The sequence below is a fragment of the Rhinoderma darwinii genome, chromosome 7, assembly GCF_050947455.1.
Source record: "Rhinoderma darwinii isolate aRhiDar2 chromosome 7, aRhiDar2.hap1, whole genome shotgun sequence".
Lineage (NCBI taxonomy): Eukaryota > Metazoa > Chordata > Amphibia > Anura > Rhinodermatidae > Rhinoderma > Rhinoderma darwinii.
Window position 1 is genome coordinate 23,390,025 of NC_134693.1, and position 15,779 is coordinate 23,405,803.

The 15,779-nt window shown below is 41.3% G+C and overlaps 1 protein-coding gene across 3 annotated transcripts in view; it reads right to left on the minus strand.

Annotated features, from left to right (window-relative positions):
• Positions 1 to 277: 277 nt before the first annotated feature.
• AGBL4 (AGBL carboxypeptidase 4) overlaps positions 278 to 15,779 on the minus strand; it is a 1,201,113-nt gene continuing 1,185,611 nt past the window's right edge. For 2 of the 3 annotated variants that reach the window (XM_075832129.1, XM_075832131.1), the window contains exon 13: positions 278 to 506. In XM_075832129.1, coding sequence (XP_075688244.1) covers positions 398 to 506 — 109 coding nt within the window. In that variant the 3' untranslated portion in view covers positions 278 to 397. The remainder of the gene's footprint in view (positions 507 to 15,779) is intronic. The other variant, XM_075832130.1, reaches the window with a different exon arrangement.

Genomic DNA, 15,779 nt, shown 5'->3' on the forward strand with positions numbered 1-15,779 from the left:
AGTTGTTTTCTCGGGAAAAGGAAACGATACGTGACCTTGCAACTATTTTTGTAATAATCGCAGTTGATTGCAACTTTGTTTCCTACGGGCAATAAATTGAGGAAAAAAATGCATTTTAAGTTTGATACTTTTGTAACTTCATGTCACCGTGCAGCCTTTGCCTAAAGAAGTCTAATGGGTGGGGCTTAATCTTTTCTGGCTTCTGATGCTTGATGCATTTGTATCCATGAGTTCAGCTTTTTTTTTAAATAAAGAAACACATCATTATGTTTGCCTTTTTAATTAAATGAGAAAAAAACTGACAATAAAACCAACCAGTGTGAACGCGTGTAGATACAACAGAACAATGGCCGACTTAAGAAGCTATAACAGTTGGGATCAGTACTGGATACAGGATCTATGTAGACTTGGGATGATCTCTGTTACTAGTTGAAGTCTTGCGAGTTTTGGCCGACCCTCCAGTTCGCTGCCGACATATTCCAGAAGCAGCTGATGTCTTCTCTCTGCTTAAATAACAGAAAAAAAAGTCAATAGGGGAAAATCCGCTGTGCTAGATAGTGACTTGTGCCTAAAAGAAAAGCAATACTATTGACTTAAAGGGTAACTCTACCCAAAATCCATAAACACCCACAATGTTATGTTCTGCCTAGTTTACCCGTGTAGCTGTTTAGTCATTTATCAAATACACAATCCCTTCCTATCTGATACATTGTTACAGCTCTGCCCCTATTAACATTATTGAGATGTTCAATTTACCAAATGTTACAATAAAAACCTGTGTAAAATGTTGAATTTGAGCTCCCACAATCCACTGCTTTCTGTACACAGGAAACCTGCACAATCCTACCTAAAATTGGCCATAGACATTAGATAAATGGCAACAATATTAGGCTACGTTGACACTGTGTTTGCAGTGTACGTCCGATATAATCACAGGGTGATGCTACTGGCACATACAGAGAACGGGTCCATAGACTCTGGCTCAACGGACGCTAAAATATGGCCCTTTTGGAAGTTTTGGCATACCTGACTGGTATACATTGACATACTTTTTTTTCTGTATAGGAAAGCATGGCCAGCTGCGCTTTCGTGTCGTCCACCAAAATAAAAATGTACACTGCGCGGTGTACTTTATTTTACATTGTTATAACAATAGTAGCCTATGAGCGACTATATGGCATACATGTGCGCAAGTCAGCATATTAGAAGTCATCGGAGCTCTGTGACCCCATAACAGCACAAGGCCCAGGAGACTTCTAATGCCTCATCCACATGACTGTCTGCGCCGGCCGAGTCCCGTCATTGATCCGTGGAAAGATAGGACATGATGGGTGCCACTCACATCACGTTAAAAACGGCCCAAGTGGCACATCGGTCTTGCGCGACTGGCATAACATTCTTTATAATTCATAGTAAGGGATACATTATTTCTAAGGCTCTGTTCACACTGGTGTTCAGGGCTTTCCAGGATATTTAAAAATAGATCTTCCACAGTGGTCATAGCTGCATTATAAATGTAAGTCAGGACACTAGTGTGAACAGAGCCTTATAATACCCAATCAGCTGCTGCAGAACCTCTTTATGAAGAGTAAGGGAGAGCTTCCTGTCCACCATTGATTGATCAATGGATATGAAACACCTTTATCCTTATACTGTAGACTTTTTTTTAAAGATAAAATACATTCTGCAGCTGCTGAAGAACCTCTTCTAAGGCCATCGGGTTATGGCTGCAACACCGGACCTTCCGCAGTTGAACTTCACTGAACCTAGATCAACATAGAATGTTTTGTAAGTTCAATTCAGATGAAACCTTCGGAGGTCCGCGTGATGCGGCCAAAATAAGGATGCTAAAACGCCTCCCGCATTACAGCAGTCTGAAAGCGGGCTTACATAGGCAGCACTACATGTCAGTCAGTGGTTGACACGTTAGAAGGAACTTTCCATGAAAGTGATCAGTGACATACCGCTTCTGCAAGAAGAGATAAGCAGCGCCTAGGTAACACCACTTATCTCTGTATAATCATCAGGTTCTGACATCAGACATAGAGAATTACCATACAAATAACCCTTTTTCTTTTTATTAAAAATAGACAAATTAAGGTTACTGAATATTATTTCTTTTGTATTTCATTCTACAATCGCCTCGCACACGTTTCCTCGTTGATAACGGCCAACGCAATTGTGTCCTCTTTAAATTTCCCTCTCCTACCGATCCTGTTTAGAGTGGTCCCTATTCACGCAGAAATATAATAACGTCAGTGATTTTACAAAGTGGAATTGTAAAGCTACAATGTGTGTTTATATCAGCGCTGTGCACCAACAAAGTCGCTTCCGGTGGTAGCCCACCAAATCCGTCAGACTGCGGAGACGGAGCTGGGCAGCTGTTGTGCTTTCAGTAATATAATGCAGTTCTGCTCCTAAGTGTAGATTCTGATTACTAACTACTCGACAGGGTAATTGTAGCAAAATGATATTTTTGTAAGCTCTCCGCGGGAGACTGTCCGAGGCGTACGGTCGCTATGGATTCCTTAATGGACACTTTTAGCTAAACCTATGTTTTCCGTTAGACAAAAATGCTCTATATTGGTGACAGTCACACCGAGTCTTCTACAGACATATAATAATTATATAAGGGTTGACATGATGAGCCGTAACCCCCCCCCTCCCACACACATAATTAGCCTGTAATCTGAAATTACTCCTATTAATGGAATGTTATGTCTGGGAGAAATGATTCACAGTACACGTCGTTCTATCGCTTTTTAAAGAGACCGCGTACTATAGAAATATATTGTGTATTTATCCATTTGGGGGGGTTGTACCAGCTTTCAAAATAAAGGAGCTCATGATGTCACTGTCTTTTTTGGTTTGGGACCCACTTAGAAGAGGTTGCCTGGTCGTGGCAGGTGGGCTCACACAATTTGATCGAATGTGAGCTAAGAACCCCACATTTATAAGTAAACTGAGCAGTATTGCGTAACGGAATAATTTCGGCAGCAATTCCGTTGAAAGTAACAGACTTTCCGCTGCGGCAAAAATGCACCGTTTCCTGCGTTTTTGACCGTCTTTCTCAATGCTGGGATATGGTGACATCTCCTCGGTAAAACGCAGCAATTCAGTCCACTTTCCGCAGCAGGGACTGACATGCTGCGGTCCAAAAAATAAGCACTGCAGGTCAATTTCTGGTTACATCTCACCCACTTTGCTGCTACTGTATTCTGCTGCGTATTTTCCGTTCGCAATTCCGGACGGAAAATACGCAGCAATTCCACTACGTGTGGACAAGCCCTTAAGGCATTCGCAGAGTGCTGTTGCAATGTGTTTTTCTGAGATGTCAATGCAGCCTATGAATTCCTTAGGCCTGGACCATACTTACCAAAATGTTAAGTCCAAATTGTGAGACGTTTTAATCCAATGTTCCTTTTCATGCAATTTAACATACATTTTTCAGGACTTGTTTGCAGGACGATGCCTAAAATCGCAGGAGCATGAAACAGCATGTACACATTCTTTTTCATCTGATCCACATAGACTAACGCCGTGATTAGAAATTACGATAATTGCGGCTCGTTATATTGCTGTTAAAGACCTAGCCTAATATTGCCTTTCCTCAATGTCACAAGCAGGAACAGACAAAAGGTACAGACAAAACAACTACAGTATGAGGATCTCATCAAATCGTTCCCCATATCTCCGCTTTCTGGACCCCTAGAGGGGTGGGATACTAAGGATAAAGAGGATCTGTCAGCTCTCCTGACATGTCTATTTTAGCCATAAAATAGCAATGCCGGAGCTCCTTTTATTAAAACTCCGCATTGTACAGTTCCTCTGTTATCCCTCTTGGACATGTATGAATAAATTAACTACTTGGGCGTGTCCTTGCAAAGTCCAACACTAGCCAATCCATGCTGACGGTGTCGGACTGTTTAGGGACACACCTTATTGACAAGGAAAATGGTAAACACCCGTTTGTCAATTTATTCATATAATTCCAGGAGGAATTACAGAGGGACAGCACAAAGCAGCGTTATAAGTAAAGCTGCTGAGAAAATATTATTTTATGGGGAATAGAAGCATTTACTAAAGCAGACCTGTCAGGACTAAATTTTTGGGTGGAGTTCGGCTTTAATATGATTATTTTATAGGACTGAAAATGCTTGATTTGGCAGTGCAACAGTTAAATATAAAGTCGCTGGCTATTTCTCTGCTCGCATATGCTGTAGCCTGTTGTACGCTACTTTTACCATTACTTTAACTGTACGTGTATGCGGGTGTTCAATAAATTGGCACAATTTTCCCCATAAGGTCCCTGAAATCTACTTATCCAGATGTATTATAAAAGGATTATAGCCTGCGTTTCTTGTCCCTGCTGTTTTGTTTATGCATTAAACCCTACTGTGTCTTTGAATAGTGACCCTTTCCATTGGATAAAATTATTCACGAGTCTCCTGGACCCATCACTTTTAAGTGAAACGAGCTTAAATGAGCATTAATGAATGGAAAACAACAAGGTGTAGAGTCCCCCTGGTTTAATTACATAGCCTCGCACAAACACTATATTCTAATTAAGCATCATGTCTGGCGCTCCCAACAATGCCAACCATTCATGCTAAATCAGAGACTCCTAACCTTTTCTTTCAGCTGAGGCAGCCAGTCACTCATCTAATCCCACAGGTCTGAGTAAACCTACAGCAAGAACAATAGCGTATTTCTATTTATACCACAGATCATTCACATCACATGCCCCTGAGACTCCGGCAAAGCAAGAGTTAAAGAAAAAAGTTAATTAGGTAGCCGTACTGCACTGGTAACTTGCTATGGGCTTTAGCTCTGGCAAAATTCCAATTGTCAAGAGTGTAAAAAAAACTCAATGTAAAGTACCCCGCTCCCCAAAAATGTTTTGAGGATGTGGCCAAGCCCTTCTTAGACCATGACTGACATATATCTGTATTGTCTGCAGTGCACTCGGAAACCATGGCTGTAACTACTAGGGTAGCCGCTGCTTTGGGGTCCAACAACTAAGGGTACTGTTACATGGGCCGTGTAAATGAGCGCCGATCAACGAGACAGCTCGTTGATCGTCGCTCATTAGCTTCTATCACACGGAGCAATGATTGGCTATCGGGATAAGCACTCGTTACTATGATCGCTCGTCCCTATACATTTGTATTATGTCGGCAGCGCATTTTTCTGATTTGCTGCCGCCAACGATGATTTTTAATTCTGCATAAAAGAGCAGATCAGCCAATGAATGAGCATTTGCTCATTCAACGGCTGATCGTTGCCCTTATTACACAGGGCAATGATCGAGAACGAGCGTTCTTATGAACGCCTTAAGGGGGCCCATCCCCACACAGAGGTAAGGTGCAGTTTGTGATGGCTATGATTGATGGAAGAACAAAATGAATGGAAACCCATGGTGAATTGCTGAGCCCCTGCTATGTGTATCCCTCTACTGCTGCAATATCCTCGTGCTGTAACATTAGAGCCTCCTGACGAAGCCGGTCTAGGCGAAACGCGCATCAATGCGTTTTTTTTCTGTGCCACATCTCCTGACGTGCCCTTCTCCCTCTACCATGTCTTTAGGTACGGTTAATTATTTTTGATGATTTACTTCACTTTAGTTAACCAGTGCTTGATCAGTGCTGTATTTAGGTCTGGCTTTTTGCACACCTCATTATTTATTTTCACGTACCTATAGTATTCATCTGGCTATCTGGCCATTTTAGTCCAGTTATTAATGCTTTGTATATTATGGTGAGGTAGAGTATGGGACGTTCTGGTTGAGATGGCTTGTTCTGTTTACCCCTGGGTGTTATTTCATCTATACAACACTAATGCTGTTCTCCGTATATGACCTGTTTTTTATTCAGTCTATCTATATACATCTATGTGTTACCATGTACTGTTATTTATTACCAATAAGGATTTATATTTTTTGACGATACGTGGTAGACTTATATCCTTATATTTAATTAGGGTGTTATGTTCTCTGTGCTTTTTGTGTTTTTAGGTTGTTCTACATTACTGCACTATGACATCAGTTTTTGTGCTGTGATGTAACCATGTGCATGGTGACATTTTGTATACATGATATATAATCGTGTGCATTAGTCCCCTATTGTGGCATCACAGTGTACATTATTTTTGTGTTTTGACCTCACTTTGGAGTCCTTGAGCTCATTGCCGAGTGTTTTATCTCGATGCTGTGATGTCACTGTGTGCCTAATCTCAGTATGGTGACATCACTTTGTGCATTATCTTTGTACTGTAAAAAACACTGTACAGATGATCCCTATTCTGTAATTTCACTTAGCTAATTGTCACTTTTCTGTGACATAACCATTTGTATTATGTGTATGCTGTGACATCACTGTGTGTATTATCTCTATGCTGTGACATCACAGTGTGTATTATCTGTATGCTGTGACATCACGGTGTGTATTATCTCTATGCTGTGACATCAGTGTCTGCATTATCCCTGTACAGTAAAATTACTTTGCATTAATGTAAGCTTTTCATATTCTTAACATGTTACTGAAGGTAGTCATGGTGTAGTTGGTCCAAATTTTGCTATGGGCATCATGGTTACTACTTCTCTTACCTGTGTAGCAAAGTCTAAAACAACCGAATAGAATAAAATACCGTATTTTTCGGACTATAAAACGTACCCAGCTTTTAGACAACAGAAAATAGGAAAAAATTTCATATTCTACTACCTTTACAAAGAAAAATTATTGGTTAAAAAAATAATTTGTTCGGTGTCACCACATTCTGAGAGCCATAACTTTTTTTTATATTTTTTCATCGTGTGAGGGCTTATTTTTTGCGGGGCGAGCTGTAGTTTTTATTAGCACCATTTTTTGGTACATACGATTTTTTTTTTAGCACTTTTTAGTTCATTCTTTTTAGCGCTATGGTGACAAAAAAAAACAAAGATTCTGGGGTTTTCATTTTTTTTTACACCGTTCACCGTCCGAGTCAAATAATGCTATATTGTAATAGTTCGGACTTTTAAGGACCCAGCGGTACCAATTTTTTTAAATGTAAAATAAATTTTTTACATTGTGCTGGGAGAAAAAAAAAACATTTTTTTACACATTTTATTATTTCCCCTAGGGGACCATTAGATCCCTGGTACAATACATGGATGAGTTACAGAAACAGCGTAAATCGCTGAGCTACGCTGTTTCCGTAACTCCCATAGTAGTGAATGACAGTTACAGAAGGAGTGTAGCATGCTACGCTGTTTTCGTAACTGCTATTCAGTTCTATTAGAATTCTGGAAACAGCTTAGCTCGCGGTGCTACGCTGTTTCCGTAACTCCCATTCACTTCCATGGGAGTTACGGAAACAGCATAGCTCAGAGTACACTCGGCTGTTTCCGTAACTCCCGACCACCTAACCAGGAAGACAGCGGAGCCGGGTAAGATAGATTGGGGTTTAGGGGTCATGGGTTGGGAAGGGATTAAGTAAGAAGCTGTCAGGGGGCCCGGCGCTGCCGGATCCCTTGACTAACGACTATAAGGCGCAGGGACTTTTTAGAAAGATTTATTCTTGCCAAAAACTGTGTGTTAGGGTATGTTCACACACCGAGTCAAAAACATCTGAAAATACGGAGCTGTTTTCAAGGGAAAACAGCTCCTGATTTTCAGACGTTTTTTAAGCCGCTCGCGATTTTTGGGTCATTTTTTACGGCCGTTTTTGGAGCTTTTTTCTATAGAGTCAATGATAAACTGCTATTGAGTCAGCAGAACGTTGGCGACTTTTGTGCACTATGCACCCCGCACTTGGTGTAACTTTACATGGTCTCCACTTCATGGCTGAGTTGCTGTTGTTCCTAAACGCTTCCACTTTGCAATAATAAGGGTATGTTCACACACAGTCTTTTCAGACGGGCATTTTACGCCTCAAATTACGCCTGAAAAAACGGCTCCATTATGGCGACAAACATCTGCCCATTGCTTGTCGGCATAATGGAGCCGTTTTTTCAGGCGTAATTCGAGGCGTAAAATGCCCGTCTGAAAACACTGTGTGCATGTCACTTCTTGGGACGTTTTTGGAGCCGTTTTTCATAGACTCTATAGAAAACAGCTCCAAAAACGGCCGTAAAAAACGCGAGTGGCTTAAAAACCTTCTGAAAATCAGGAGCTGTTTTCCCTTGAAAACTGCTCCGTATTTTCAGACGTTTTTGAGTTTGCGTGTGAACATAGCCTTATTGAAGAGGGGAATAAAACTGCTCCCAATAACCAGTCACAATTTTATTTATTTTCTTTTGCTTATATGTCGCCAACATATTCTGCAGCGCTCTACGGAGATTGTTACCATTCACATCTGCCCCTGTCCCCAGTGGTGCTCACAATCTAATTTCCATATCTCAGGCACAAACACAAGGGCACATTTCATAGGAAACCAATTAACCTTTCAGTATGTTTTTGGAGTGTGGCAGGAAACCGGAGTACCCGGAAGAAGCCTCCGGGAACACGGAGAGGACATCCAAACGACATGCAGATGTTGTCCTTGGTCAGATTCAAATGCAAGACCCCAGTGCTGCAAGGCAACTCACTACTTAGCAGGGTCCCCCAGCTTCATGTTACAAATAAATTACCTTCAGATCTGATCTTTCACAAAAATTATTGTACCCCCTACCTACAAATCTGAACCATACTAATGAGTATTGTAGCGTCCCTTTTTATTTTATGTATCCGAAGGTGTATACAAGGTCCCAATACAAAGATTTATAAAAAAAATATAGGATTCCTCCAGCTCACCAGTATGTATGTCCAGATTTGGACAGCGCACGGATCCACGTGGCGGCACACGGTACAAACACAGCAGAAACGGAAGAATTTGATCCAGCGCTCTTTTGTTAAAAGGAAGTAATATTCCAACTTTATTTCAGACAAAAGTAAAATCCACTAGGAGTAAGTGTGGTTGTCTCAGCAGTAAGCTTACGCGTTTCCGACAGATCACCTGTCCTTAGTCATGGCACCAATCACTCGGCCGTAATTACGGACGATTTTTACGGTTGTGTGCATGGGGCCTTAATTCTGCACTGAGAACGATCAAATTCATATAGTTGGGTGTAGATTTGTTAGTTTTTTTTTCTATATTTACGGGTACAACGACAGTGAAAACAAAATATGTTACAATGGGTTATGTTTTGCATGGCAGAGCTGAGAAATGGTGAATTAACAGAAATATTTAGCGTGTGTTCCTGTTCTGCCTGCCGGTACATAACTAGCTCTGCTTTTCCAATGACGAGCAGCAGGAGGTACAGAACAGAGGAGCCTACAGTGCGTGGGCAGTGAATAGTGATGACTCTCATCTACTGGGTCTCTTTGTATGCATGTTTTATCATCAAAAATATTCTACCACCCTCCGTCATGAAAACATACCATGCCCTGCAGGTGCGGAGAACAGTTTTGTGGACTCAATCGTTGCTGAAAGTTTTAAAAGTAAAGAAACATTTTGATTATTAAGTTACTAAGATGTGATCCGAAAAGCAAAATATGTTACAGAAGCCCAGCATTCACATGTCAGCTGTTTTGCTGCCTATTCTCCGGTGGCACAAATAGGATATACAAAGAGGTAAGCAACTCTACTCGTAACGATGGAAGGGCTTGCAGAAACTTGTCTTACAATATCATTATCACAACAGTGCACGAAATTCTGAGCCGTGAATCCAAAAAGTGTGTTCTGTGACCCTAAGGCCCCATGCACAAAAACGTGTTTTTGCGGCCGCAATTCCCCAGAAAATCCAGGGGAGAATTGCGGCCCCATTCATTCCTATGGGGCCATGCACACGACCGTGGTTTCCAAGGTCCGTGCATGGCCCAAGAGCCCGGACCGCAGAAAGAACGGACATGTCTTATTACGGCCGTGTTCTGCGGTCCAGGCTCATAGAAAATAATGGACGCGGCCATGTGCATGGCCCGCGATTTGCGAGCGGCTCGCGGGTGTTACTCCGCGGCCGGCCGACCCGACCCGAAAATCACGGCCGTGCACATGGCTACGGTCATGTGCATGAGGCCTAACTTGTTACTCACAAAAAAAGAGGGTCTTAGGCCATATTCAGAAGAGCTTGTCCGTTTTGCATCCGCCAAAAAAAAAAGAGCATATTTCATGCATTTCAGTTCCGTGTTACATCCGTGTTCCTATTTTTTTGTTGGTTTTTTTCTCAATTTCTTTAGCAACTGGTGTGTGAAACACTTACCACACGCTGATATCGTCCACATGCTATCCGTGTTTTTCACGCACCCATAGACTTCATTGGGGGACATGGTCTGAAAAAAATGGACTACAATAGGACATGCAGTGAATTTCACGCAACGGACACATGCTGCGAGAAAAATCACGCATGTGTGAATGGCCCCATTGATTTGCATGGGTCCGTGTGCTGTCCGTTATTTAATAGACAGCACATGGAAGTAAAATAGGTTAGTCTGAATAAGGCCTAAGACAAACCAGCATAGAGCAGGGGTTGTTTTTATATAAGGTACCTTTAGATGTTCCCTTAAGATACTGTTCAGTCTAGAGGACCACATTATATAGACCCACTATCTTGTTCCCTTCCTACCAATAGGAAGGTGACCCTGTTAGGCAACGGAGTATATCACCGATGATGAAAAAACCGGCTGAGCAGGGTGACTAAATCTTCAGCACCAGAATTGAGGTTAATTAGTCATTTAAGGGGTTAATTTATTTCTATATATAACTCGACGGGCATCATTTGTGATTTGTCTCTGAGCCAAGTAAATTATTCCTCCTTTGTGACCCAAATTTGACCCTTTTTAGCAAATATACCAGTTTCTAGAACCTTCTAATCTTTTGAGACGTAGGTAAAGTCGTCCATACATTCAAACCTACTGATTTTGGCTGGATTAGCCATTCTTCTAATGTGTATGGGGGCAGGCCAACAGTTCCCCAATGGCAGATATCATAGGGAAAGAAGGATACTATTCAGCCAAGATTTATGTAATGTGTATAGTCGGCTTGACTCTTCTTGCTACATTAAACTTATGTTTGAGAGAATACCTACTCAAGTACTCCATATGGCTTCCACCCTTCTAGCATGGAGCTTATAATGATTATATAAAAGCCCTGCTCCCTTCATGTTACATGACCCTAGACAGGATATCTTATCTCTCCAGGGGTCCTTGATAAAGTAGCTGAATGGGCAGCCTAATTGGCAGATAAGTTCAATGTTGACGAGTGTAAAGGCCCTTTTACATGGGCCAATTTTTGGGCAAATGAGCGTTCACAGAACGCTTGTTCCCGATCATTGCCCTGTGCAAAAAGGGCAATGATTGGCGGATGAACGAGCAAACGTTCATTCATCAGCTCATTGCATGGTTTATGCAGCCTAAAATATTATCATTGTCCGCAGCACATTTCTATCATGCTGCCAACATGATAGAAATGTATGGGGACAAGTGATCGAAGTAACGAGCCCTCGTCTCCATTACTGACCATAGCTCCTTGTGAAAGGAGCAAACGAGTTCCAATCAACGTGCTGTCTCATCGTGCACTCCTTTACACGGCCCACGTCGGACTGTGTAGGAGGACCCTAAAGCTTTACACTATAGGGACAAATATATGTACTCCATTTATACAGGAAGTGGCTCACTACTGTGAGAAGCATTTTGGTGTTAATATTAATCATAAATTAAATTACGGCACTCAATGCCAGTCTTCTGCACCTAAAGCTAACATGAAATTATCTTGCATTAAAAAAAAAAAATCCTATAAAAAGCACTAGTGAGGCCGTATCTTAAATATGCTAGTCTATTTTTGGGCGCCAGTTCATAAAAATGATATGAAAGAGCTGGAGTAGGACCAAAGAAGGCCAAACAAATTCCTTCTATGAAGGAACTTAGACTAAATATACTTACCCTGGAAAAGAGAAGGCTGAGGGTTATAGGATATGATATTTTTATACACATACGTAAATGGACTCTATCAAAACCAATGTGATCGAAACAATCTCCCATAGGAATCATAACTGAACCAATTAAATATTAGAATTTATATTAAGCCTACAAATATTTCTAGAGCAACCGGAACATTTATTTCATACCGTAAACTTAATATCCATTAGGTTTGTGTTCCATCAACTAATGCTGTGTAAAGAAATATGTCCGCACCATATTTCCAGCATAATAAAATCTAGTTCATAAACATGTATTTCTGCGCAGCGACAGACAAGGCCTGACCTTACTGTAATTGGTTTTCTGCAGTTGCAAGCAGAGCGACCCTAGTGTTAAGCAGAATTATCAGGATAATTAGCAAGTCGGCGAGAATAGAAAGTTATCATACTGTGCACTCTGCGTGTTATTAGAGGAATGGCAAAACAGGTTTTTTTTCTTTTCACATTTCATGCCCAAGTTTTCTGAGATGTTTTATATGAAGCCAGAAAGGAAAATATGATGTAGAAATCAAATACGAAGGATGCACTGTGCAACCCGAAGCATTTATGCTGGACTCATTTAGGAGATTTATTATATGTAATCATAACCACAGAGGTGGGAGAAACCATACTGCTTACAGAATGTAAAACATAGGAGGAGGTTGTATGAAAAGTACAAACATGAAGATGTCCTCCTGACGTATACCACCAGTATATACTGCCAGTGCAGTGTGCATAGAGCCTAAGTCTGTTCACGTCCTGTCTGAGCCTTCCAAATACGCCGGGAGTATTCTCTGACGTATATCTCCGACTGAAGGCTAAAACGTATAAGCAAACCGTGAGATAGGACACACATTGGCCCCAATGTAAAAAAAGAAAAATCCACGTGGTCTGCTGCTCTTTGCTGTACAGTTAGGGTCTATTCACACTGCGTTTCCAGACTTATACCTCCAAAAGATGCCTCCAATGTATAGGCGTACAGTGGCATAAGATGACCGTAGGCTCCAATGTTTTAAAAAAAAATAAAAATACTGTATATATATGTGGTCTACATTTTTTGCGGGATTCCTCGGTATGTGATGACATATACCAGCTTGACAAAAGCCAAAATGATATCCGTTGCAATTTATAGTATTGATCTAGTCTTAGGGCAGAGGGAACTTTTGGGCTCCCTTTTGCTCCAGGGACCAGGTGTGACCACATGCTCTGCACCCCTATAGTTACTCCACTCATTTTCAGAATCAGTACTGCAACAGCACAGTGTCAGATTGGGGTACTTTGGGCCCACTCTTCCTCCATACAGAACCCGTGCATGTCCACGTTTACGGTAAGTTCTTTCTAAGCTTTGTTTTTAATTAGGTAAAAGTTATTGTCTCTACTGAACCTTTGGTTCCCGGTTGTGCCCTGTTGTAGTAAGGGCCCATTAATGTGAACCTGTCAGAAACACCCTCTGGCACTTTTGTGGACCAGTCCGACCCTGTCGCAACCTGTGTCTTCTCAGCGTAGCCAACTTTTCAGGTGACGTTTCAGAATAAGCTGTCATATGTGTGTACATGAGGAATAACACCATTTCTGGCCATTATATTACTTGTATTCTTCATCTTTTAGCAGTTTTCCCCTCTGCAGGCTCTCCCTCTAATTCTTAGTTGTCTCAAAGCTAGTTGACGGAGCCTAACTGCTATCATGTCTTCTATACACTGCACACACAGAAGAGGAGAATCCTGCTCTCCTATCTCTATCTATTATATATATATATATATATATATATATATATATATATATATGAGCAGCGTAGCTTAGAATCCAGCACCACGGTGAGATATAACACTCACCAGGAGGCTGCAGTACATCTGTCGGTGTCTCTCACTCTGCTCCTGCTCCCCCTCCCCTCTCCATAGACTTGTATTGTCAGCATGTCTTTCGCTCTCCCTCTCTGCTCCCCCTCCCCTCTCCATAGACTTGGTTTTGATTGACAACAGAATACAGAAAGGGAAACTCCTAGTGGCAGTAACTTTACACAGAATTTGCATGGATAAAACAGCTAAATTTTAACAGTAAGGAAATTACAGTTGATATATATCAGGTATGTTATTAGATCAGCATAAGTTGTTTGAAAAGTTAGTATTTATTTAAGAAAACTCTTTTATTCTAAATTCTTTCATGAAAGACCAGAAGCAAGACGCAACATCCAAGGACTCACAGGGCGAGATGACATGGGATGGGAACAGGGCAATTCTGCAGCGCTGCTTATGCAAAAATGAAATTTCATTGTGAGCTTGACATTATTCCGTAAGATAAATGGGAGGAAAGAGTTTCTTGGTTCAGACACTTAAGAAAATGGTTTGAATTTGACATCATGTTCCATTTGATGTTTATCTGTGTATACTAATGGACCCAGTTATCAATGTGATGAAAGAAGTTGTGTACTTGTTCCTTTTTGCAAAACTAGCGTAGGAAGAATCCTCTTAATGGAGCAGTTTTTCCCCTGGACCAGCAAGCATTCATACTTCTATTCCGGCCAGTGCATAGGCAGCCCTGAGGGAAGGACGTCTACTTAAGGGAAAATTCACATATGAATACAGTGAACCGTATATATTCATATGCAAATTATATTTATTGATATGTTAATTATGCAGTCAGATGGCTGTGAATAAGAGGAGGACACGTACAGAGGGACAAGGAAATGCTGCAGAGGGCGCTACATGTTGTGAGAGCAGAAAAAACATAGTCATAAGACATTTATAAATGTCTCATCGCTGGGGGCCCCATCCCTGGGACCCCCACCTATCACAAGAGCTGCCGCTCTACAAAGAACCTAGAAAGTCTTGCTCAATTAAGGAGCTTTGTGGGTCACTTAACACAGGGCGAATACGTAAAAGCACACAACGGATCTGCCTGTGCGCCGCAAAGAATTCCGGATGAAAAACTGCACCAAAAATTTATTTTTTTCCGTGCAATCGCCTCATTTCCGCTGCAAAAAAATGCAAGCTCTACTATTTGTTGCAGATTTTTACCTCCCATTGAATTCAATAGGGAAAGCTGGCAAAAAATATGCAGCGTTTTTACGCAAATACAATTGACATGCTGCGGATTAAAAAAACAACACACCGCAGGTCGATTTTTGAGGATTTTTTTCTGCTTATTTACGCAGCGTGTGGATGAGATTTGTTCAAATCTCATCCACTCTGCTGCTACTGTCTTATGCTGCGGATTTTCCATAACGAATTCCGTTGCGGAAAATCTGCAGTATTTACGCTACGTGTGAATTGACCCTGTAACTGCAAAATAACTTGGGCAAGATGAACTCTGCCATGGTTGCAAAGATGTAATAATCTGGTTGATGCCGTCTCGGATATTTTACTAGAAGGTCCAGGTAAAATGTGTCCATGATTAAGACCAAGTAGATATAAAAGGGTCAGACTGAGTGATCTGCCCTCCATCAGTATAAAGGACAGGGAGGGCAGATAATAGTAGATACAAGGGAGGCTGTGACTTGATATGCAGCGCCAATGTTCATTACTACAGCCCTGTACTGCGACTTCGGACTCTACGCGCCTGAGTGATCAGATTCTCTATTTCAGGTTTCATTTCCTTGCAAGTCTTCCATGGAAGCAAAGTGCAAATACACACAGAAGGTAAAGGTTTCCTACTAGAAATGTAAGCCTGGTCTAATGATAAGACATGACTTTATTCTTGATTGTCAAATATATCTTCTTTACTGCATCACTTAAAGGTTAAGATGTGTTCAGCTCCATAAACAATATAAAATGATAAACCGCAAGACGCATATCCTCTGTCAGTACGGTATGACGGGGAGATACAGTACGATCAGATTACTAATAATACTGTGATAATTCAAGGGCAATATGTT